Consider the following 26,653-nt stretch of genomic DNA (forward strand, 5'->3'; position numbering starts at 1 on the left):
TCTGCCCGGCTGGACGGGCTTCATCTAAATGAATAAAGAGGCGGGACGATTCGATGTGGCGCTGAAGTCCGTCCGAACACAATATCAGGACCAGCTCATGCCAAGCTGGACTGGAAAGGTGATCCTGTCCCCCTTCACTAATCCAATAACTAAAGAAAACTAGTTTATGTTGACACATCTGATGTGTTTTCAAGGCTCAGACCGCCTGGCTGTCGAAACTGTCAGACTGGTACATGTGCCTTGGCAACAGTCAGCTCCAGCTGGGTAAAATGGGCAGAACTAGAGCACTTCTGGTCACTTGGAGCGCTCTCGTCAAATGTGGACTTTGTCTTTGACGTCACTACGAATCAAATCCAATTGCTGGTCTTTCTTGTTTTCCTGTTTTCTGTTGACACGTAGCTTTTAGTTTTTTACAACCTAAACATGTCTTGACGGTAAAACAATCAAAATAGCGTCATCGAGTGGATGTCGGATTAATTACTGACAGTCAGAGACGGTCTGAGTCGCGGGGGTCGACAGCTCAGGCACCAAAATGATTATCCGGCGTGTTAATTGGTAGTCGCCAGTCAGAAATCCAGTTCATGAATATAAATGGAGAGTTGGAGTGTCCCGAAGAGACAAGAGACCCTGTTAACCCTCCAACATCGAGGAGTTCCTGGACCGCCGAGGTAAAATAACACAGCGGTCTCTCAGGTTCTCTGGATTCCCACAGTGGTTACAGGATTATATGACCTCTCCTGTTATTTGTGGTTGATGTCACACTCATTTATTTTTCTGTCTTAACCGAGCGGCTGAATTTGCTGAAATCAGGCTGTTATCACGTCCGACCATGGCAGAAAGAGGCAGAGGAAAGAAAGAGGACATAGAGAAGGAAGTAGAGAGGGAAAGGAGGAGTGGAGGAAGGAAGGAAGGGGTAGAGGAAGGAAAGAAGGAGATAGAGGAGGAAGAGGAAGGAAAGACAAGTTGGAGAAGGAAAGAATGACATAGAGGAAAGTAGAACGAGATAAAGAAGGAAAGGAAGAGGAAGGAAAGAGGAAGTAGAGGAAAGAAAGGGGAGGTAGAGGCAAAAAGAAAGTTTTGGAGAAGGGAAGGAGGAGATAGAGGAAGGAACGAAGGAGATAAAGAAGGAAAGGAAGAGGGAGAGAAGGAAAGAGATAAAAAAGGAAAGGAGGAGGAAAAGGAAGTAAAGATGGAGTTACAGAAGGAGAGGAGGTGGTGGAGGAAGGAAAGAAGGAGATAAAGAAGGAAAGGAAGAGGAAGGAAGGAGGAAGTAGAGGAAAGAAAGGGGAGAGAGAGGCAGAAAGAAGGTTTAGAGAAGGGAAGGAGGAGGTAGAGGAAGGAATGAAGGAGATAAAGAGGAAAGGAAGAGGGAGAGAAGGAAAAGAGGAAATAGGAGACAGGGAAGTTCAGGTAAATGGAGCAAAAGAAATGCAAATGATAAAAAGAAAAGAGGAGACAGGTAAGACCTTTGACCTCCGTGTTTCCTACCTGTACATTTCTTGGGGCTGCCCGGTCTCTTGCCGTGCATCCCCAGCTTGCAGACGAAGTTCTCCTCCCAGAACTCGGCGAACCAGACGTTCCTGCGGTTGTTGGAGAGCGATCGGCTCTTGAAGTATCGGTCAAACGCTGCGGAAAGAGGAAGAAGAAGATCGTCACACTGTCGATCTACTTGTGAAATGACGTGCTGTTCTGGGATCTGTTTCCTGCCTCACCGTCCACCGACGCCCTCTTGGGGAGGATGGTGATGGCGCCCTCGGCCACTCGCTCCTGCTGGACCACCGGGGAGATCTTGGAGCCCCAGCTGTCAGAGCCCACCCACAGGAAGTGACCTGTCAGGTTGTTGCGTTTTGCCGCATCTAGGATTCGCCTGTCAGAGTCGGGACCGCAAATGAGAGAGAGCGGAGGATCAGTTGCTGCTGTTCAGTTCATCTTCATGAGTCTGCAGCCATGTGTGGAGCAGAACCAGAGATGGCGCCCAGAGAACAGAGAACTCAATTAGGTCATAAGTGCTGCAGCGTTGGCCCGATGGCAGCACAAGATGAAAAGTCTGAGGATCATCAAAGTGACTCCACATCATCCCGAGGAGAGAAAATGAACCGAACTAATGGAAATCGAATCAAATCAGACGAACGAAACGTCTGCACAAAAACCACAAGTGTAAATCTGATCCGCCGTGTTGTTATTGTACATTAATATCCTCATTAAATGAGTTCAAACATGAGCAATGAGCCATCTGGTCCTTTACATTCTCATCCTATCTGTTCTGTGTGTGTGTGTGTGTGTGTGTGTGTGTGTGTGTGTGTGTGTGTGTGTGTGTGTGTGTGAGAGTGTGTTTGTGTGTGTGTGTGTGTGTGAGGTCTCAGGGTGAGTGATTTCCCTCTGTGCGTGATTCAGAGCTGCAGATTAACATCAGCTGTTACACTGATATCAAGTGTGTGTGTGTGTGTGTGTGTGCGTGTGCATGTGTGTGCGTGTGTGTGTGTGTGTGTGCGTGTGTGTGTGCTTAGTTCACTCAGATAATTGGCAGCTTGTTATCTTAATCTGCACTCAACACTTGGTGGACGTACTGATTAAATACATTTGGAACATACAGAAACAGAATGTGTGCGTTCGTGTGTGTGTGTGTGTGTGTGTGTGTGTGTGTGTGTGTGTGTGTGTGTGTGTGTTGTGTTTGCAGACTTGTTCCAGATGAACTGCAGGGACGTGGGTGTTGGTACTTTGTGTTCGCCACAGTAACCTTCAGAAGACGATCAACTCATTATTCACAGTTTGTTTTTTCTGACACGGGGAACAAAAAGGCTGAACATCTGTCTCTGAGCTAAATGCTAACATAAGCTACAAGGTCATTCACTCCTCATTATACAACACAGGGCTGCATGTTGGGATGGAAGATCGTGAGCTCCTTCATGCTACGTAGCTTACAGAACACATATACAGTTATTTATAAGCGTGTAGCGCATGAAGCGAATGTTAGCAGCAGCAATAAGATGGGGAGGAAAATGTGGTCGGCATCTTCATATCGAAGGTTCCACGTCATGTGAAAAACGTCCATCAGCTTAGATTGTGTGAACAGCACAAGTTTCAGCAATGTAGCCTAAAAGAATGCAAGTTAAAATAGCGAAAATGCAGCGTAACGTGGAGGAGCTGCGTCTCCTGCTGCATCTTCACACAACACACAGAACATGCTCACAATGAACAGAATAAACTGATAAATAAAAGTTTGGTAATAAACTAAAAAGAGTTTGGAAGTGATGGACTAACATGGACTTAATGTAAGATCTTGCTGACTAACTTTACAAAATAAAATAAATTTGTTTGTTTTTTTACCGGATGTCGTCCTCGTTTGCGAACATGATGACGGCGCGGGCGTTGGGCGTCTCCAGCAGACGCAGGACGATCTTGTCGAACTCTCCTGGTCTCGGCTCCCGAGGAATCTTCAGAGACTGAGCGATACAAACCCCACCTGAGAGAGAGAGAGACAGAGAGAGAGATCTGAATGCAAGCCTGATCCCAATGCATTATGGGTGAAGGGACGCCATCTTGGCTCGCATATCCTGCGTCTCTTTGGAGCGTCTGTTGTGCAAATCCTCCTTGGTAGGAGCCAAACAGCTGTTTTTATTCAGCAGCAAACACATCTGCTTCTATCCGTAAATCTTTTAATGAACGCGCTTCATCTTATCCATCGGTATGATTTTCTCTGTGAGCGTCATTACACTTTTAATTATCTCCGCTGTTGTCTTCTTCTTATCTTCACTCCGTCGCACTGAAGTTTCACCACAGGGATCATTAAACTTTCATCCGAGTCACTGAAACAAAGGTCGGAGGGGTTTATTAATTCTGCAAGACACCAAATACTGTCAAATTATTACCAGCATCCCTCTAATGATGCTGCAGGAGTGAGACGGCTTCATGCAGCATTTACTGCACATTTTGGACGCTTGAGAAAACAGCTTCATCAGTCTGACGTCTATTTTATACTGAACAAATGAAGAAAAAGAAAAGAAATGGACTTGGAGTAGAGTTTACTTAATCTTCTCCTGAAGACATGTCAGTTTGATTTGCTTTATTCTGTCTTGTCAGGCTTACAGGCAGCTGAGGAGGACGATGAGGACGTGAAGGAAGAAGGTGGCGAAGAGGAGGAGCAGAGAGTGAATGTAAGAGATGAAGAAAGAAGAGGAAGGTTTTGAAGCTGATGAAAGATGTGGACGAGGAGGAGGATAAAACTAATTCTTGGTTTCAACTGCAGAGACTACTCAGTCCTTCTACTCCGAGCTGTAAAAAGCATTTTGACAAGATATTGACGGGTGAAGCTGTTGGAGGACGCTGATTATTGAAGTTGTAAAAAGCAGGTTTGATTTTTCAAGTCGTTAGAAAGCTGTCAGAGAAAGAACCGAAAGATAATCAGGAAAAGGTTTGATCCCATTTTCATTCACGCCCTTTAATGTTACGACAATTAGTGCGTTTCCCTTCAAAGTTCTGCAATAAAAGTCGATGTTTTTCTCTTTTTCTCCTCTTCATCACACCATTAAACTCTGCTTCCTCCTCGCCAAATAACTCCTGCTGCTGGAAACACACTCGAGGTTTGAGATATTGTTCCTGCAGCGTTGCCCCCGGGGCAGATAAACGAGAGCAGCGGTGGAGTTCTAAGATGAACTTTGCGTCTCTGAAGTACAGTGGAGGCTGCGGAGGCACCAAACCTCAGACTGTAAGCTGTTCCAACTTAATTGGCTCTTTCATTTAAAAACATGGAGCGACTCGGGGAAATCTCGAGGGGGGGAAAGAAACAAGAATCACAGCTGAAAATACTCTCGTCTGGTTGGTCTGACCTCGATTGTGTAAACAGCAGAGCCATCCACGAGGTTTTCTGAGGAGACAGAACTGGAACTGAAGACTTTAAAGATTCCTGCAACTCAGAAATGAATCAGAGTATTTCTACGGGAGACTGAAGGCGCCTCTGGTCTGACTTTCCATGGGAGATCTCAGCTCTCAGGTAGTTAAAGGTGTTTCTGTTGTTTGTCAAGAGGAGAAAGATTCATTCACTGATCGACTGAAGGATGTGCATCAGACATTTTCATTCTTCAGTATCACTTTCTCTTAATCACAAAGTTAACTACTGAAAGGTGAAGCACTCGTCTCCCAAAGATAAGGTCACTTTATTTCATATACTTCTTTCCAGGAAGCTTCAGAGGAAATTATTAAGAAATCAGCCTACGGACCTGTAGAATAAAGTGTTATAGTCACTGCTGTAAGAAAAAAAAAAATACTCAAATATCACAGAAATGTCACAGAGTTGGAGTTTTATTTCAGTCCGAGTAACAGGAGCTGTGTGCGCTCAGCTCTTGTCTGTTCAGGCTGATCTCTGAGGCTTCGGGGGGGGAAAGGACGGCGATAAAAACATTAAAGACCCTGCTGCCATTATCATCATCACACTGTCCACGGCGAGCTGAGAGGCCGCCGCAGTCTCTCCCTCAAGACACGGCTTCATTCAGACGCTTTCAGAGGAAAATTGATTCCATTCTGAGCTCATTTCTACATTTGCCCGGGACCACCAGGCCATCAGATTGGAGCTGCAGCATCTCTCTTATCCAGACCTCTTTTTTTTAAAAACGAGGGTTTGGGATTATAGGTTTGAAGGTCGGGCTGCTGAGAGCTGACAGCAGTATCGTCTCACATCTCAGAGGATTTTCTTTTTTGTAACATAGTGCTTCAGTCAACGTAATCCTAATTTTACTGACACTTGAGGGTCATTAGTTTAGAAAATTACCCCTCAGCGAGTTTCAGTGAGAGGCGAGAGAGATGTTGGTGTGATTTTGGTGAAGTAACCAATTAAAAACGCCTCTGACTCACCTCCCAGCTGCAGGAAATTATTCAGAACATTATCATCATTTTAATCCAGCACCAACAGCGAAGACAGATGTGCCTCTGAAAGTAAAAGACTTAATGCTAAAAGAGATTAATGCAAACAAAGCACACAAAAATGCTCCCATCATCACCATAATCTGCCCTCTGTTACCATATTGTTGTGCTGTCAGACTGAAAACACGACTGCCACAAAAAAACTGAGAGGTCTGTAAGATTTGACTTGCAGGACGTCTGTTGAAAGAAGGAGATCTATGAGTTTGAGGGCTTATCACACACCAAATTACAGGACAGATGGACGGATGAGTGACCCAAACAGCAGCAGAGGACCAGGAGAGAAGTGACAGGTGTGTTTACCTGCAGAACTACAGCCTGGAAACAGACATTTCTAAAGCTACTGTGTGAGTCTTTCACGGGCAGTTCGACAGTGAAACACTGAAGTCTTGCTGTCAGTTTCTGGTGTAAACTTGCAGATTCTCGATTCCCTTTCAAAATGTCTGAACACTTTCGTCTGACAGCGGTTGAGTTATTTCACTCTAAACCAAAGCGACTGACGCACCGACATCCATAGATAACGACAAAAAAGCTTCACAGCACTTTCGCATCCATCGCTAACTCTCCAAATAAATTCTGAGGTCTGTTGACTTCTGATCCTCTGGTTTGAACAGCTGTTTTTTTTCCATTTGCAGCTGAATGACTCTGTCTGCCTCTCCCGCCTCACCTCATTGTTCTCTGTGTTTTCCAGCTTTCCTTGATGTTTAAACTGCGGCGATCCGTCCGTCCCTGCGTAGTTCCCGATAACTGCTCCGCGGCTCAGATTTTAATTTGAAAAGTCTCGGTGCTGCTGCAGCAGGAAAGGAGACGCAGTTCTCATTTGTATGCAAATACGAGGCGCAGAATACAGAGTGTGAGATAATGTTCACCTCACTGTGAGCAGCTAATATTTAAACCTGACATGTTTAGATGAGGACGATAACGCACGGCAACATGATGTATTAACACGAGTTTTAATGAAACTACTGCAGAGACAAAGTGCTGGATGACCTGCGGTGACACATTCTGGATCCTGAAAAAAGTGTTTTCATACAGTTTCTCTTTATCTTTGAATTGAATATTCTGATTCATCCTAAAATAAAATGTTGGCACTGTCTGCAAACCACGGACACGTTAAATATCTAAGTTTCTACAGTACAGGTACGGTGATGTAGTGCAGATGACTTCTACATGAAGCTGACTGTCTCGTTTGGAGGAGGAGAAGTTGGAGGATGGCTCGACAGATGGCTGAGAAGCAGCACAGTCCTGATCCAGACCGCTCTGACATCATCATTAGCAGCCATTTCTTTCTGGAAACAAACGTGGTTGTAACTCACGATCACAACAACTGAAAAGATTGTAAAGATTTAGCAAATGTTTGGTTAGCAGAATCCTGCAATGCCAACATGTAGGTTACAGCCACATTCACGCAAAATCAACTCATTTCCCATCAACTTCCACAACTTATTTGCAAGATGGGAGAAGAAAATCCACACCTGAGTGGTCGACTCCTGACACGGACTACAAACCTGAGTGTGACTCACATCCTGCACAGGCCACGTTAAAGGGTAAGAAAGGTGTTAATAACTAAAGCGTGTTTACAGGTCTTGCGATATACTACGGTATATGTGAAGAAGTTGTATAAACCTTTAATCTGATAAATTGCCATTAAGTGATTTCACTCAGATGTTAAAATGCATCGTGGGTAATGTAGGCACCAGGTGTTGAAAGGCAGTTTGAGTCATCGTGGACAGTTTAAGAACAAATTATAGAAAATCGATACAGCAGAACCAGAGACGTCACTTTTTTATTCCATGTCTTTTTTTTCCCCCTTTTCAAGACCTGGAACCTATGTTACCCACAATGCACCTTAACGACTAAGTGACATCACTGGAGACATTTTTATCACATTGCGTTCAGCGTCCTCTGGACCAACGATAGATATTTTTCCACTTGTGCAGTAGACGTTAAACACCAGATACTCGGATTATACACAGATTAAAGTGCCCAGCTGTTTTTCTTGTGAATGTTTAGTGAATTACAAAACGTCAGCTGACTTTCCATCATCGCGGCAGAAGGCAGATAGTTACTACATTTACTTTAATACTGTTTGAACTTTTCCTTTAACGATCACGGGGACAGGATTCAGCTGGAGGCCATGAAAAACGCTGCGCGTTGTAAATCACACTCGTTGTTGTGAATATTTTTTTTGGGGGGGAACAACAATAACACTACAAACCCTCCGTGAGGCTATTAGATGTTTTTTTTATGAAGGCAGCCTGGATACAAATCTGACCTTTAGCTCCCATTACAGCGCGTCCAGTGAGCGTGCATGTTCTAAACCTCATTCAGCGTCATGTTTTCATCTGTCGCTTATACGCAGGCCTCCAGTTAGACTGTGTGTCGGTGTGAAAGCCCTCATGGTTATTAGGTTTGTAAAAACAGAGCACCTGCAGAGCCGATATAAGGCGATTCTACAAAAGCCCAGATTATGTTCTATTATACTACATCACTGTATGAAGGAAGCCGGGGAGGGGCGGCCCTCTGAGACCGCTGCAGATAAATGTGGGAATAATAAAGATGGACGCACACGATGTGATTTTAATGAGGTTTTATATCTGGTGGATTTTTTTTTTCTAATAGAGGAAAAAAAACCTCAAACGTGTTTTTTTTTTTTTTACTCCTGCTGTGCTCGAATTCACCAATTTAACTTTGGGTGACAATGTGGGGAAATAATCACTTAACAGACTCGGCGTGAAAGTTGTCATCTACAATTTACACTTCAACGTGCACCACTGTCACACACACACACACACACACACACACACACACACACACACACACACACACACACACACACACACAGGCAGATGTGATAATGTGGGAATGTGCTCTCATTCCCTGGGAAACAGATAAGGAAATCCCTGCTGCTTCTAACAGGATGAGGATTTACTTTAAGCTCTGCTGGGAACTTCTGGGCTGTAAGCTCCTGCCTCCGAACTGAAGGAGTTAAATCAATGAAACAGCTCGAGATTTATACGTCTTTTAAAAAAAGAGAGAAAAGGGGAAATCATCACCTGGAGCCCGTCAATCAGCATCTCTGTATAAGTAACTGAAGTTAAACTGTTATTGTAGATGAAGTTGGTTTTTAATTCTACAGGGAAGTTTTTCTCTTCTTTTATTCGGACTTCTCTGCTTCCGGCCTCTTTTACAGAATGAAATGAAAACACAGTGAGAACTTTTTGCAGATGTGTGAAGCAGATGGGTTTCCTCAAAGAGATATGCATGTAATGATGATCAGTGACTCGAGGGGCAGAAGTATAAGTGCTTGGGATTGTGGGAAAATATCACAAAAGACACATAAAGTTTTGAAAAATCTGCACTAAAAGAAAATCTCTAAAACACAGAGTGGGTGTGAACACAGTCCAGCTGTCAGGATGTAATATTCAACCTTTCTGCAAACAAAAGATACCAAACACGTTCACATTGTGATTATTAGCTGACATTCACAACAGCACAGAATCAGAATCAGATGAACGAGTTATCGAGACACGTCCATCCGTCTTTGTAGCGTCCAAACCGAGCGTGTTTTTTTTTTGTCATGTCCGTCCGACATGGATCCCAGATGATGGTGGTCAAAACAGGCATTTCAAGACAACTTGTTTTTGTGCTTAAACCTAAAAAGAACATTAGCACAGAGAAAAAGAGAAATAGAAATATTAAACCTAAAAGAACGTAAATTCAGTTTTAACTCATCTGTGGTTTTGCAGAAGCTTTGCTCACATTTATTCTGGTGAATGGGATAAATAAAAACCTTCAGCTACTTTTCTTTTCTCCAATGTACAGTCTGACGGAAACACGAAACCTAATACACGTGTGTTCTCGCAGCAAGACGAAGTTGTTTACTAGAATAACGCCCAAATTTGCTGTCGCGAGCAAGAAAACTGGATTTCTTTCCAGCGGAAGCGTTTGTCTTTCACGCACAAACACAAACTGTAAATCAGCGTCGCCTCGATGAGGTGGAATCAACTGGAGCGTATCGGAGGGACAAACGACCAACAAGAGGAAATAATACAATTTCACTTTGACTTTCAATTTAGTCTCACAGACCGAAGCCGCAGAACTCAAAGGCGGACCAAATAAACACGGTCAGGACATTCAAAGGCACGCAGGACTAATGGAATTATGGGTAATAACAGATATCATTAAAGCTAGCCTCGGGCGAAAGCCTTTACACTGACCTTTCAATTAACAGTTCACCATGGCAGCGAGTGTTCACCCCCCTCCCGTCTTCTACATACTGAGTCAGAGTGACAGATAAGAACAGGACGTATGTGCCCACTCGCCTCTTTCATTCCTTCGCCTTTGAGCAGCTGAATGCCGGACCATGAAAGGTTTCCTGGGTAACACATGCGCGGCCTCGACTTGAAAGCCAGTCGAAACAGGAGAAGCAGTGTGCACACGAAGCTCTCCGTCCACCTGAGAGGGAGAAAACTCCCCCAAACTTCAAAGCTCCTTCCGGGTGTCTTTAAGATTCTCGGTGAGTCGTCTCTGACTTCACTTTCAGGAGTCGCAGAGTTAAACTTTCACATGGAAACAGACAGACATTCATTTACACACTGATCCGATTAATGATTCTGAATCGGTTGTTTGGAAAAAAGGTCACAATTAAAACCTGAAGTGTTTTCTGCCTTCTCAGACAGGAAAAAGGTGATAAAAGACCCCGACAGAATCTTTAATCCTCCACCTCTGTCGGCTTCTCGCTTGGTTACCTTGCGACGCCGCTGGATTTGATCTCTAGGACGAATCTGGCAGCTAAAGACGAGCAAGAGAAGCGACTGTTTGTTTCAGAGCGGCCATGGCGGCTCCTCGAGAGGTTAGCGTAGCTGCTAATGCATCTGAAGAGAAAGAAGAGCAAAGAACGACACTGGAGGCTTTTCTGTCTCCTCCCGCCTGGCTTCAGTAGGAGTTTGATTTATTTACCAGCTTGTCTCCGCTGGACGGCAGAGCTCTCCCAACAGTTTGTATCTGACTGGTGACAACAAACCATCTGGCATCTTGTGTTTCAGTTAGGTAGTAAAATGGAAATGCTCGGCTGCCGGTCGAGCTTCTTTCGGACAGATTTTAAAAGAGTAGAGTTGCTGTTTGTAAAAAAGCATCTCCGCTCTCATCAAACACAAGCGTGACAGTTGTGTTGTTTTCAAGTAGCGTTAGACTGACGATATGTGCTGCAGACTGACGGTATGTCAAACACTGGATGAACTCAGCTGTCCTGTCTAGTAAAGTCGGGTCGGTGTCAGGGTGGACGGGACGAACAACCGTTCCACCGAGCAGACAACATTTACTGCACAACAACACGAGAGCTGTCGATTTACCCGTTTAAACTGATGTTCAAAAGTCGAAATGACGACACTTGGCTCTGTCGACTTTACCCTCTTATTATTCAGCTGCGGATCAGATATCATCAGACCCGCAAGAGATGGTACCAGAACTTCACACCGCTCTAAAAATATCCACACAGGAGGGACACAGAGTCGGAATTGAGCCACTTTCAGCTGCAGTGTGAAAGGTCTTCTTTTTAGTCAGACTCTGGGCTCGTCTGTTGAAGGGAGCTGAAATTCTGGCTCGGACCCAGTGACCCACATATGAAACTGCTTACAGTGTTCTAAGTCCCCTGAACAGTGCCAGAGGCAGGCTGGGCTGCCAGAGTTTCACTAAAATGAGCACCGTGTTCTTAAAATGCAAACGAGGATGACAGAAGCGTATTTCACCTGCTGTGGAGATTTAGTGGAGCAGTTCAAAGAGAGAGAAACTTTTAACTTTCAACTCTGACAATCAAAGTTCAAGCAGCTGAAAACTAACACAGCCCAGATGTTCACTGGTATTCCTGTGAAACTGTGTCATGTAATGGTCACTGATTGGACGTTTTTCAGCCACGTTCCTGGTGACAGAACCAGATCAGCCAGAACACGATCTCTTTACGAACCAAAACAAAGTGACTGTTGTGCTCCGACACAACAATCTGACATCAAGTCACGGTTCGAGTCACCTGCGGATGTTTCAAACCATTTCTGTGCTGTGAAAAGTGTTTCCTCAGGAGACCTGCGGACATTTCCATCCGTTGTTGTGGCGAACATCTCCACTTGCCATCCGCGTTACCAAAACAGGAATTTTAAGCCAATCCATGATGTTTTCCAAACCCTTACCAAGTGGTGTTTGTGCCTTAACCAAAGCTGAGCACACGTGCAGCGTTGTGACAAGACAATGTAACCAAAGTTGCAACTTAAAGAAAAGTTCAGTTTGAACTTAACTGTGTTTTCTTTTGCAGAAAACATACCTGCGATTATGTCATTTTTAATCAAGAATAAGTCCGATAAGAAGTTGCAGATGGTCCTGGCGAAGATGTTGTGGAACAAAATATGGACAAATTGTGCTAAATTTAGCGACAGAGTCTCGGGGCTTCCCCTTTCTTTTCCCATCTTTCTCCTCCTGCACTGATTCCCTTTGCTGGACCGCGATCAAAGTGATTTCTTTCACCGCCAATTCAAAAGGCTCAGTCGGATGCCAACAAGGGTAAAACCAGTGCCAACGCTGTGAGACACACAGCAGAAACCAGTGTCACAGACGCTGACTGACGGCCCTGACACGGACTGTCCAAAACCAGAGGAATGTAAAGACGCAACGTAAAGGAACATGAAGCTTTAACATGTCTGTGATTCAACTCTGCCAGGTGAACTGAAGTACCTGTGTGTGCTGTAGATCTCTCTGCATGAGCTTTGTCATTAATGTCGAGCTTGCAAAAGCATGAAAGGACTCATCATTTTTAAACCGAGCCAAAGTTAAACTAACACAGACATTTAATTTAGCACAAGGAGCATCTGAAGAAGTGCAAACTCTGCTCGTATGAAGTATTCATCAGAGAAAGTGAGGCAGCAAAGTTTTCTCCCACCATTAAAGTCCACTTTGCTTCAGGTTTCAGTTTCACCTAAAAAAAAAACTCTAATGAGCTCATTTAGAGCATCATTATATGAGTAGTGAAGCAAATGAGGAGGTGAGGAGGACGGTGCCGGTCCATATGGCTGCTGGCTCCGGTTCTGTCTCCCAGCCTGCCTCAACATCTGTCTAACCTGCCGACAAACTGGAGGAAATGGGACGAATAAGAAGAAAAACCATCAGACCCGGAGCTGGTTCCTGGCGTGTGTCGGTGCCAAGGTGCTGTGGGAGGCGTTCAATGACCGCGGGAAACACACACACGCAAACACACACACACACACACACTCTAAAATTAAATGATGCAGAGGGGGAAGCGCCGCGTGTTCAGAATGGACTGGGTTCACTTTTTGTTTCTGCTCAAACAAACAAATTCTGACTGCAAAGAGCAAACAGAAGCAAACGCATCATGAAACTTACAGCTATTAGCACCTTTAAGACGTTTCTTTCTTTGGTGAATCCAGCGAGCGCCAAACTCGAGTCTAACAGCCGGCGGGAAAGAGAAAAAAAGGAAGGTAATGATCGATGACACACCCTCGCCCGCCAAACTACGCACTCCAACAGTTCGGCTTGTTTTCATCCTTTATTACTATAATAGCTTGCAGGTGGAGGAGAAAGGCTGAAGCATGTGTGAGCGTTTTGCAAATAAAATCACAAAAGGAAGCAAACGGGAGGGACTCATTTCAGACTCGGCTCAACTGTAGCTGCACGTACAGGTTATCAGACCAACTTCCTGAAAGTGGAGGCTCGACCAGTAACACCAGTTAAACACCAGTTCAACACCACAAGCTCAGACGTAAAGCCTCGTCGTGCTCCCACCCGGTGCACCATCTGTCCGTCTACTCTGACTCGAGGATGAACTGATTAACGAAGATGAAAAATCACTGACCTCACGAAACACATCTCTTAATCATTGCTCATCGATTTAACACAACTGTCTATCTGTCTGACATCTTGATATTCTGCAAAAAAAAAAAAAAAAATGCTCTCGCCATTACTCAGCGCCATCGCTCAGGAACGGACTCTTCACTGCTACAACTAACTCTAGTTTTCTCGATCCCTTGAACACAACACGTCAGCTACAATCTCTATAAAACTCATGAATGCCGTTTTGTTCATTAAGGTAAACTCATTATTATTCGGCAAAGTAAGGTAGTAAGTGTTGGCCGTGATGGATTTTCTGTCTGCTGCAGTTTCAGCTGACTTTTCATGACGTGTAGTGAAACCAGTCGTTGCATGAAAGCAGAGAATCAATCTACAATCTGACGGTTTGAGCAACAACAGCTGAAAACACAGATACGCTCCTCTCATCGTCGGGGTGAGGTCAGGTTGAGGTCAAGCACGTAATTCCTGCGCCACACTCCTTCATGTGAGATGATGAGCTCTGATTTCTGCGTCTTTCATCGTATTCAGAGGCTTCTGGCTTTGTTTGAAGCCTGCAGCGTCACAGCTGTAACACTCGTTTCGGATACCGCTGCCGCTGGATGGAGCGTCAGCGGCGGCGTGGGGCGGGTCCGTCCTCTCGCGGTGGGAGAGGGTGATGAAATCCACAGAAACAAGCTCGTGACTGCGACTCAGTCGGGACCTTTTGTGAAACTTCTCAAGGTTACTCTGTGTGTCTGTCACAGGAGGTGAACATCATTAATCTCTGTTCGGTTGAAACACAAGGAGAAACTGTCCGCTGATGGAGCAAAGTCCTTTCTTTTGACACGCGACGTGTTGAAACAAGAAGTCGTTGATCATAATTCGTGACACTGACACAACTGTTTTAAAGACAGCTGATCCATGTTGATGACGGGAAACACACGACACAGCGGCTCACATCGACCCGTGACCTCACACGTCAGAAGATATTGTGTTTTGATGCACGTCCCTATAAAACTATATCTGTCAGGAGGTCATGTTGAACTGTAGAGCTGCTGACAGACGTGGAGAGAGAAAGAAAGTTCATTGTCATCATTGTTAACGAGCTCCAGATAATTGGAAGCTGAACTTTCTATGTCTCTCTTGTCCTAATGGTTTGCTTCTACTCTCCTTAGGGTTTTGGCACAAAAAACACTCAGTTAGCGTGAAGAAAACGTTTAAAACATCAGGAAAAAATACCTGTTTTACTCGCCATGATCTCAGATGAATATGGTTCAACTTTCTGTGAAAAATAGCCAGATTTTGTCGCCACCGAAACAGATAGAAATGTTCTCAAGTGTCCTTATAAACATCCGGTGGTGTGACTCCAGTTGCAGCCGCCTTGAAGCCTCGTTGGCTGTGATAATGACGCCACCACCTCCCAATGTGATAGTGAGCTTATTAGAATACAATAACAATATGATACGCCACATCGTTGGTTTGCAGAAACATGAACTCGTAACATTACATCCTGGAGACTTGGCTGCACGTAATGTATCATCCCTGAATCGTAACGAAGCCCGTGTACGTAGATTCATACGGATCGTCTTATAACGGAGAATAAATCTATATTGTTCTCATTTCTGTTTGTGTGCTTTTGTCCTTTCTAGGGTTTTTTATTTTTGTGGCATTTGTGATAAAAGGTCAGAAGACAAACCTCCTGAATGAACACTGTCCTCTGAGTGGAGGCGTCGCTCACCTGCGCCTCACCTCGCCGTGTTCGACCAGCCGCCACTAATGGGCGGCGAGTGTTTTATTTGTTCAAGGAAAGGTGAGCTGCTGACTACCAATGAGGCGCTTTGCTCCGGTAGCTTTTCCTCGAGGGAGGAAAAGCGAAGGAAACCCTCACCATGAATTATTCATCCTCTGCATGCAGAGCAGGAGGAGAAAAATGCTTCTCTCCAGGAAAAAAAACGATTGGAAATAAATAAATAACAGATGATGAGAAAATTTGCGAAAGTCACAATAATGGAGGACCAGAGCGGGGAGAAAAAAAAAAAAAAAGACTTCCTCCTCGAGCCGACAGAAGTAAACGGCAAAAAAAGAAAATCACCGACTTAACAGCGACAAGCGAGGTGAGACGGAATTTGTCTTATATGAGCGGAAAGAGAGAAAAAGAAATAGGAAAAGATGGAGAGAGGATGAGGAAGTGAGAGAAAGAAGAGAAAGAAAAGCAGATTATCTCCTGCAGGCTTTCACACTTCTGAGGAAGAGGAAGAAAGACGCGAGAGAGGGTTTTTTTTTTTTCCACGGCGACTGATCCGACAGAACGTCAGCGGAAAATACAACGCCATCACATCCTGCGTTTAATCTGCTGCACACACACACACACACACACACACACACACACACACACACACACACACACACACAGTACTGTATTTGATTTGTTTGAATGAGAGGACTATCTGCTGCAGAGTTTTCAAAGAAGAAGAAGAAGAAAGTGCTTCTTCCTGCGACACTGAGTCTTTATTAGAACATCAAACGTTCCGTCGGAGTCGCAGCAGGTAAATAAAGTCCGTCAGCTTTCCTCGGTGCCGCTGCTGTTTACTGAGACACGACTGAAGCTCCTGAGTTTCCCGTCGACGTCTGCCGCGTTTTTTTTCTTATCGCAAACAAGTTATGATTTTACATCCAAACTTTAGTTTACCAAAAACTAATGGAGGAATATCAAGTATCACAGCGTTGTTATGAAAGTGTTGTTTTGGTCTTTATCTTTGTTATCGAGCTGTAGAAACGCGGCCTTCACTCTAAATCTTCATCACTTACCCAGTGAGGATGAAACGTATAAGAGCAGACATGAAGGTGTTACTCCATGAAATACAACAAAGAAAACTAGGAACAGTTTTTACAAACCTTAAGATCGACAGAGAAGACAGCCGACAAAATCAGGGACAGACACTTCAGTGTGCATTTCACTTGCAATGACAATTAAATTTAATGACAATAATGATCTGGAGCTCAGACTTTCAACAGGTTATCTTGATAATACCTTGAGATGACCTGAAAAAGGTCTTCGTACTGAAAACATTGCTGTCAGTAAACTTAATAGTGGACAGAGTGCAGGAGTGTTTTTCCTGAGGTACTGACTGGACAACAACCGTCTCTGGAGGTTACTTGTTGAACAACTTTTGAGCCGCAAAGGCTGGAAAATCCAAAAATAAGCTGTCAAAATGTAATAATTCTCAATAATTCATCAGCAGCTCAGTCACAAGGGTCCAATGTTTACAGTTCACGTTTCTGCAAAACCACAGATACATCCAAGGTCGACATTCAGCAAATGTGGCGTATCAGGTTCACGTTAAATGCTTATTGGCTCACTTTCAAATCAGGAGGCGGCAGGAATGTAAGTGGTGTTTCGACAGCCAACACGGACACACCAGAGGATATTAACGGACACCTGGGGGACATTTCCAGCTTTCAGCTCTCTACGGTAAATCCGACCTCAACATCCATGATTGTGGCGAACAAACAAGGTATTTAAAGCCAAACTGTGATGTTTTCTCAAATCCTAACCAAGTGAAGCCTGAACCAGAAAAGAGCATCAGCAACAAGAGAAAAATATAAAATTCAACTTTAACAAACCAAAAGTTTCAGCATTCAGTTTTAACTCATCTGTGGTTCGGCACAAACTCAGAGTACTTCAGATCTGAACAACAGTGCCACTTATTTGTGAACTCGCCAGTTGCCAAGAACCCAAAATACAAGAAAAATGCCAGTAGAAAAGTTATAAATGCATCATTTTTCCACTAACTATCCAGACATCCTTCTCCTCTGCAACACTTTCGAGGCGTTACGATGCAATTAATTATCCCTCCAGTGTTTTCTGGGTCCGGCCTGAGTTCTCCTGCTCACATCCACTTCATCTGGCTCCTTTCAGTTTATTTCACTCAAAGTACTTGTTGGTTTTATTCTCACTTGTTTCTGTGTTGCTGAAAATATTAATAACTCACAGTTTTTCACTTTTTGTCGAGAGACATAAATGAGATACAGTGTGAAGCTGCACTTCAGCACTTTACAACATGTTGTCTCAACACGGTTTTTAAATCAAGTTATGCTGCTATTGATGAAACATGTTCGGACTCCAGAGGCTAAAATCTGAATATCAAAAACTGCTACATGATTCTTTTTTTGCTCCTAATAAAAGTGAAAAGTAAAGTCTACATTCATTTCTCTCAGAGTAGAAAACACCAGCCTGCTTTCTCAGAAAGTTTACTGTCTTCTCGTTATGTTTAGTCGTCCTGGGAGAACAGACGGGTGTTAAGTCTTTCTTTGTCCCTTACATTCGTTCATGAATGACGTCTCTTGTTGACGGTTGTATAACCGATGACGTCATCAATGTAATTCCTTTATTGTTCTGCGGTTCTCGTGTTTCCAGGTCTTAAACTTTTGAACTTCTCAGAAAGCTCCTCCAGCCAGAGGCGGCTCTGAACCGTTCGGCCTCAAGACGACAACAAAAGAAACTGAAGCTAAGACAAGACGCCACTGCAGCTTTTTAAACCAAAACCCGTTCGCAGGTTTTCCAAAATGAACATATAATCAACAGCTGCAGAGCAGAACGTGAGATTCAGAGGCGGCGTTACGTTCTGATGTGGAGTCGGCCCGGAGCTCACGCCGAGAGAGCAGGAAGGTTCTGGTTCTCCCGGCCAGGAGGATCTCGACTCTGTGACTCATTTGCAGCAGGTGTGAGGACGTTTTCCATAGAATCATTTACACCAGGTGAGAGTTGAAGGTCTGGTCCAGCAGAGCGACTGCAGGTCTGTCGGCGTCGCAGGAACAATGACACAAATAACGACGATTCTCTCTCTCTCTCTCTCTCTTTTTCTTTCTGTCACGCTGCTTCCTTCCAACAGTTCCTTCACATTCTCTTCCTCCTGGTTCAGAAGAGAAACCTGCATGTTGAGTCTGCACAGTGTGAGACTTTTATAGACAGAAAAAGACTTCAGTGAGAGTTTTCCCAGCTGACAGCGGGTCCCTGAACGTATCCTGAAGCCATTTTCTTCCTCCGGCGTGGTTCCTGCTGTTCTCTTCAGGATGTTTTTTTTTTTTTTTCTACAAAGTGAAAAGGTGAAAACAAAGATTTCCCTCAGATGAAGAGAATTAACTTCTTGAATGGGAACTGTGTGCTGCACCACAAACCGCCACCCCTGGATCCATCTTCTATACGTACAGATTACACGAGCTGCCATTAGAGGAAGGAGTTGTGAGCTAGAGAAGTCGAGGAAAGAATATTTTTACATTTCACAGGATTACCCAGAAGGTTTCCAGATTCACAAGGAATCATTTCCAGCCTGTTTTTGTAAGTATCATTTTTAGTACATTAGATTCTTTAAAATAGAGAGATAACTGTTAGCTACGTTAGCTAGCCACATGCTAACGCTCACCATAGTTTGACTCTCTGTCCACTAAAGATCCAGATGTAAGTGTGAAAGTTGCACTTTGTTTATTCAGTCACTAGTTTTAGACATTTTGACACAAAGACGTTCATTTTCATTCAGTTTCTACTTCCAAGAATCGGTTTGATCCCTGAAAAACTCAAAACGGTCGACTGTGACTTTGATATATCGATATATCAGGATTATTTTAATCCCTGATACAAAATCAACCCCAAAAAATGCAAAACATACGTAGATTTGTACAGAGATTCATGCTCCCCAGAGGATGAAACCTAATGACTTGGACTTTCTCCACCAAGTTCACATTTTTTGTTGTTGCGTGAAACGTCTCCACACATTTGTGTTGTAACAATAATCACACCTGTGGCTCCGCTTGGCTCTTTCCGACAGGTAAACACAGGACCAGGGCCTCCGAGCACGAGTCACACGGGCTCCAAAATTATAAAAGCTCGTCTCTGCAAACTAAATGAGAGGTCAAGATGTGAAGCGTTTTGCGGTGGCGGAGCTGTGTGATCATGGTTCTCTGTCACCTGCCTGTGTTCATTATAACAAACCCAACATAAAGCAGCTGAAAGCGTCACTATCGGTGTTTGAGGTGGCGGCGGTGACTCAGCGCGAGCCTGCAGGAGGTCGATGCCTCCTGGAGTTCAGACCTCGGAGGAAAAACCCTGCAGCTGACGGCAGAGAGAATTCAAAAGACTTCAAAGGCAAACGGACAGAAAGGATATTTAATCTATGGTTGATAGGATTATCCAGCCGAGGAAATGATTATTTAAAGACATTTTGATATTTCCCTCATAATGCAGCTGAAGTGGGATGGGGGGGGGGGAGTCAGGTCTTTCTGCAGCGATATTATGTAAATGCTCCTTTAATCAGTGCCAGCTTCTCTCTGCCAAAGGGGTCACCGACTCTGCTCTCTGGGAAACTCTGCTGTCATCTGCCAGCTGGAACGGCACAGAGCGGCTCAGCACGGCTCAGCCTGGTGGGAAGAGCCACCTACGAGTCAACCCACCTGGGCTCATTACAGAAACAAACCAGGAGGAAAACCTAACTGCAGCTCGGAGACGGGCAGGAAGCGAGCCGCCGCGGAGCTTTGGACCAGGTGTCAACGATTGATTATGAGCTGGGTCGACCCTCTGGAGCAGCTGATTGTCATCTGGAGGATGAAAAAAAAGGGGGGGGGAACAAAATGACGCTCTGCTGGAGAGAATCAGGACGTGGGAGGATTTAATGATGTCTGTATTTAGAAACTTCAATGACAAATGACAAAAAAACACCTAATAAATCAGATACTAATCATGACGAACGCTTCAGGTTTTGTCCAGTAAACATGCTCGAATGTTTATAATAAGCAACATTTCTGCATTAAAGGTGCAATATGTAAAAATTGCCACCTGTTCATGCAACCTGATTGACTGCTGTTAGCTCAGTTAGCCACGTAGCTTATTGACGCCCTCCCTCTTTTCTTTTATTGCAGTCCTCTTCCAGTCGAGTGGACAACCGTTTGTCGAGGTAAAACGACCTCCCAGCATCCTATGGGACCTCGCTGTGACATCAGAGGGGCTCGGTCCACATGTCAGCTGTCTCGGAGCTCCGCCCCCCTGCAGGTTAACACGCACCTTAACCTGCTGACGAGCTCGACTCAGAGGGGCGGTTACAACATTTCTATCCATCTGTCCCCGAGCCGCTCGGCTGGCAGCAGCTGTCGTCACGGAGGCAGCGATCCTGAACCGTGTTGCAGTCGTCACGTCTCTGCGGGCCTCAGGTGACGAACATCAGCAACATCTGTTCACTTCTCAGCAGCTGGATCATCACACTTACACAGGTGACGTCATCAGAGGATGCTGGGAGGTACCGCGGAGGTGTAGTCTCTCCTCCACCTCTTCTGTCTCTTCTACATCCTTCTTCATCTACTACATCACATTTCTTGACTAATTCTTTAATCTCAATCTTCCGTCTTCCACCTCCTTCCGTTCCTTCTCCTCTTCCTCTTGTTCTTTCACTGGACAGGAACGCTATGAAAATGTAAAGCTGTCAGATAAAAAGTAGTGGAGTAAAAACTTCATGTTCTCTTTTGAGATGCGATGGAGTAGAAGTCCAAATTTGCGTGAAAAGGAAAGCGGCAGTACTTAAATATAAACTCGAAGGCTGTTTTAATCCTATCAGGCCATATTGTGTTTTAATTGTTATCCCCATAGCAACCATGTTACCAGTCTGTCGTCCTGTGTGATAGAGAGGGAGGGTTGAAGTGAACAGAAGGTTTTCAGATCTCTGTTTGATGTACGTTAGTGGAAAAATATGAAAATAACTGAGATTTTTTTTTTTCCTTCATGCTGATTCATGTTGTCTTCACTTTGTAAAATCTGCAGCCAGAGAAAAACCAGTTTGGTGGAATCGCTTCTGTAGCTACAGCTGCTACATGCACATCTGCTAAAACCCTTTAAAAGGAGCAATTTGTTGGATATGGTCAGAATTTTTTGGTCACGTTTGCAGGAGTGGAAAATAAATCTTCGGTTCAAGACTACGATGTGAAAAATACTCCAGCTCCAGTCAGTAAATCACCTCCGGTAGCTAGCTACAGCCAAGGAGAGCTAGCAAAGGGCTGAACCCTATTTTTGGAGTTACCTTTGGATTCTGTTGATAGGTTTCTTAAAAAATTAGACCTTGAAGGTGCAAACAGATCCGATACATCCAGAAAGATGAGCAGAAACAATCAGACCTCCTTCTGCAGACGGACACTCAGCAGAGCTGTGCAGTCCGCGACTGATCAAGACCCATACAAGCAGAACCACAGATGTTCTTTTAAATCATGCATTCTTCTTCTTCTTCACAGTCTGGCACCTACGTTACCCATGATGCACCTTGACTGACGACAGTCTGGTTGGGGAAATGGTTATGCTAGTATAGGCGACTCCACACCACCACATTATTTTCTCCAGCCACAGCTCACACAGCTCGATCTGGAGACACTGAAGTTAAAGGTGTACGCCCCGACACCTGTCAGCACACTTTGATGTCTAACAATCATGTTCTTCAAACAGCTGCAGTGGGAAAACAGTTATGAGGCTAATTATTACAGTTTCACAAAGAGGCTGTTTCACACCGGGAGCTTAAACACAGATTCTTAAAAAGTCGCCCTAATGAGTCGGTTTATGTCGGGTCGAGATGAAGTCTGAGTTAATATGATCACAACAACTGCATATTCAGTGACGACGTGCTTCCCTAAAATCTGCTCATTAGAAGCTAATCAGCTATCAGCTCTAATCAATACGTCCTGTGATCACGGTGACTGTGCAGTCTGTGGTTCCTGCAGCAGCTGAGAGCAGCTTCATACCATCAGACCTCTCTCCTATTGATATAAATACATATTCGGGCTGCTAATGAAGCCATTCCCTTGTGCAGCAGCGTGTGTGTGTGTGTGTGTGTGTGTGTGTGTGTGTGTGTGTGTGTGTGTGTGTGTGTGTGCAGAGACAGCAGCGGCAGCAGAGATGAAAGCCCATTGATCCCACAGAGGAGCCACAGATGCTCCGTGCACAGCGCCTCGTTATTAATCTGAAGCCTTTAAACGCCTCGATCGCAGCCATTCTTCATGATTACTGCTGCTGCCGCCATTTACACACAGATTACAGCAGTGTTTCGCAGGCACAGGTAAATATGCAGGTATTACAGCAGCTCACGGTGACGGAGCGAGCGAGCGGGGCGGGCGGGAGAGGAAACATCTGATTTTATTACCCATGTTGTTGTGTGTGTGTGTGTGTGTGTGTGTTTCGTAACGCTGTGAGATGTAAGTCGTGCTGCAGAAGCTGGTGTGGAAACGTGAGCTGCAGCAACGAGGCTCATTAGAGCTCCGACATACAGTATATAATCAATACACCGATACATCCTGATACACTCTGCGTTACTGAAACAAAACTCCTGACATCTCAGCTGTGTTTGACACAGGAGCCCAAACCGATACCGGATTTTTCACCTGCAAGAAATAACACAAAGTCCCAACGTACAAGGAAGCTAAGACCCGGAGGATTAAAGGGATAGTTCAGGTCTTTTGATGTGGGGTTGTTTGAGATACTGATCACCAGTCGGTGTGTCATCTGCAGTAGATGATCGTCAGCTTCCACTCTGTGTGGAGAAACATTGGAGAGTATTTTAGCCACCTAACAGAAGCCTCGAACAGCCTTTTCCTTTGGCACTACATTCCCTCAAACTCACAACGTCTGTATTCCTACACAGAAGCGGAATGTAGAGCCAAAAGAAAAGGCTGTTAGACGGCAACGTTCAAAACATATTTTAGGTGGCTAAAATACGTCTTGCTGGTGTTATAGCTTCAGCATTACAACTCTCTGTTTCTGAACAGTCATCTACTGCAGTTAACTACATCGTACAGCCCCTGGTGCGTCTATAGTAGCAGACTGCAGCGATGTTGGAGGGACAGTCAACAGAAACTCTCATAAATATGGTAAAATACGTCTCCCCGTCCTAATCATGAAGATTACACCTCCTGCCGTCCATCACATCTGATGAAAGCACCAGGTTCAAATCCCGCCGGAGTGTCTGGCTTCACAGCGCCTTCTTGGCTTCTTGGTTGCTGTGAAGAGAAGCCGCAGCAGTATATTCTCACACACTCACACTTGTAGCCGAAGCCATAACTGATGGAAAAGATAATGTCCACAAAACCCAAACACAGCACGCTCCTCTCGGCTGAAATGTGTTTAGTTGAATGTTTTTTTTCTTATGATCGTCACTTAAAGCCTCGTCACACAAGTGAGAGAAGAAAAACAGCTTCTAACCCAGAACTGTACTGACACACACACACACACACACACACACACACACACACACACACACACACACACACACACACACACACACACACACTCGGTGCTGAACTCCAACATGTAACGCTCGGGATGTCCAACACGTCTCGTAGAATCTAATTAATGTCCGAGCTCGTCTCGCTGCGATAACATTTCAATCAGGGAGAGTCGGGTCTGATTACCACACATCGACCAGCCGAGGAGAAAACATGGCCGACTCCTGCTGTAATTACATCAAGAGTCAATTACACGACCTCCCCCTCGTCAACGCACAGCGAGCAGGATGTACAGCGAGCGTTACAACCGACAGCACAGAAACCACAGAGGCTGCTCATCCTGCAGCGCTCTGCAGAGTTATTATCACAGGCGGAGATGCTCGCAGGGTTTAATTTGATCGCCAGAGTAAAACAAACTCTCAACACAACATCGCAAAGTTTTGGAAGCAAACATCCAGCTCTCGAGGTCTCCTACCTGACTCTCTGGAGATCTGGACGAAGGCCTCGACGCCGCTCTCCCCGTAGTTGCCCTCGGAGGCGAGCGTGGAGACGTAGTTCCATCCCATCGCGGTGACGATGTCCAGCATGGCCTGAGCCTGGTAGGAGTCCGGAGGAACCACGCGGGAGAAGAAGTCGTAGCGCGTGTTGTCGCTGAGCTCCGGAGCCGTCGAGGCGTAGCTGATCTGAGGGATCTGTGGAGACACGGAGGGGTTAATGTTAGACAGCAGCTGCACTGTTTACTGTCTTAGTTCAGTAAAAGAGAAACTTTATATCCAAGTATAAAGTACTAAGCTAAAACTACAAATTTCTCCTTCAGGTGTAAATGCATTCATGTAATAAAAGAGCCAACAAACGTATTTTCCATGTCGCACTATTCCTTTAATCACACGCTGGACGATCACAGTGATGTGGTCGCCACAATCAGATGAACAAGTGTCAGTGAACATTTGGCAGGTTCACTTCATAGAACACGATTGGATCAGAACTTTTTTTGTGCATTTTAAACGTCTGAAGTTTTTTCACGCAGCTTCTAACTGGACGCAGGAAGCTGGAAACCAACCGGAGCAGCTGGTTTGTTGAAATGCGTCCAGTGAGATGATTAAAGTTGTTCGTGTCACTCCGAAGACATCCTGCAGTTTATTTGTTGAGATTTAAACAGATCGAGCTTGAACCTTAAATCCTGACCTTCCTCGGCTTCCTGTTGTTGTTCAGCTTCCTGTCAGAGTTGAGCTCTGCTGGGTGAATTAGGGAGGCGGGCCGGGTCATAGATCCAGCAGTGGACACGCCGACAGGCCCGTCGGGGCTGGATAATGGTCCTTTAGAGAAGGATTGAAGGGCTGATTGATTTCACTTCAGTCAGAGGCCGGCGTGTTTGGACTGAGCGCCGCCGGACGCCTCATCAGGATTCACAGCGGACGAGGGAAGAAGACAGACAGCCGAGGGCCTGACAGCAATACAAATGTCACTCAGCCCGACTCGCCCGGCGACAGGCGGCAAATTAAAGGCCTGTACTGTAAATACAGATCTGTCTGAGAGCTGACGCTATCGCAGGGCTGCAGGTAGAACCATCAGACGGCCGCTGAAGTTTATTTCTTCCAGGACTGAGCACAAAGAAACAGCTCCGCGGTTCTGAAGCTCCACTGAGTTTTCTACATTTTGCAGACTTGAGTGGATGTTTACTATTAATCTGATGCTGCTTTACAGATTACTTCAGAAAAATCACGTTTTTCTACTCGACACGAGTCTGAATTAACTGACAGAACACGTTCATGTGATTCTTCACCCACAGGATGAAACACAAACATGTTTTCTGGACTTGGATTGTTTCAGGCACAAAAACAATGTTTGTAATTTAAATAATGAGCACGTAGTTAAAGTTCTGATTACATTTGAAGGAATTGGTAAGAAGCTCGGTGTAAACAGGCCGATCTCTGAGGACTTTCACTTCACTAGTCTCATTCTTGTTGAGGGGAGATAAACTGTTTACAAAATGTCAATATGAACTGAGAGGAAACTGTTTGTATTCACACTAATGTGAATATTCTTAGTTGCTGTTATTTTCTTTTATTGCTCTGTATAATTTAAAAGGCAGCTGACAAAACATAATTAACGCTGAAAGGGTCGGTGTAATAAACCTCAGCCTGCACCTGGTTGGTCCTGTTGTTTGTTTGTTTGATTTGTTTTTCTGAAGCTAGAAAGCATTACGTTCAATGATCTGTCTGTCTGACAGCGTATTTGTGTTGTTATAAGTTAGAAAATTACACTAAAACTAAACTAACCCACACTGATTGTTTCAGACAGAAAATCTTATTTGGCGACGGATTAAAGCTACAAAAAGACGAGGTGGAATAATCAGTCAGTTCATGAGAGTGTCGTGATAATGACTGAAATCATTTCTGTAATTAATGAAACAGCATGAAAGCAGCCAGACGCTGCTGCTGTGTGACGGCTCGGATCACAACTCATGGTGAACACACACGTTCACACAGGGAAGTGTTAAATAACTGCAGCTGCTGGGGAACAAATCGGACCTTCCATTAGCATTAATGATGCATTGTGGGTCGAATAAACAGCAGCATCGGTTTTTGATGCTCAGTCAGCTGCAGCTCCATTAAAACACATCAGCTCCTGTTATTATCAGCCCGCCTGTCTTAAAGCATCC

At 44.7% G+C, this 26,653-nt stretch overlaps 1 protein-coding gene and 1 long non-coding RNA gene across 3 annotated transcripts in view; one reads left to right on the forward strand and one right to left on the reverse strand.

The window, feature by feature from the left end:
• The window catches only part of grm8b (glutamate receptor, metabotropic 8b), a 93,450-nt gene that overhangs the window by 33,993 nt on the left and 32,804 nt on the right, over positions 1–26,653 (reverse strand). For both annotated transcript variants that reach the window (XM_037107980.1, XM_037107979.1), the window contains exons 3-6: positions 24,467–24,683; positions 3,328–3,463; positions 1,713–1,867; positions 1,489–1,626 (exon numbers count right to left, since the gene is read on the reverse strand). In XM_037107980.1, the coding sequence (XP_036963875.1) occupies positions 1,489–1,626; positions 1,713–1,867; positions 3,328–3,463; positions 24,467–24,683 (646 nt within the window). The remainder of the gene's footprint in view (positions 1–1,488; positions 1,627–1,712; positions 1,868–3,327; positions 3,464–24,466; positions 24,684–26,653) is intronic.
• Positions 18,193–19,882, forward strand: LOC119024845. The gene is made up of 3 exons (XR_005076623.1): positions 18,193–18,504; positions 18,639–19,084; positions 19,572–19,882. It is a non-coding gene; the product is annotated as an uncharacterized LOC119024845 (long non-coding RNA).

The sequence above is a fragment of the Acanthopagrus latus genome, chromosome 8 (genome assembly GCF_904848185.1).
Source record: "Acanthopagrus latus isolate v.2019 chromosome 8, fAcaLat1.1, whole genome shotgun sequence".
NCBI lineage: Eukaryota > Metazoa > Chordata > Actinopteri > Spariformes > Sparidae > Acanthopagrus > Acanthopagrus latus.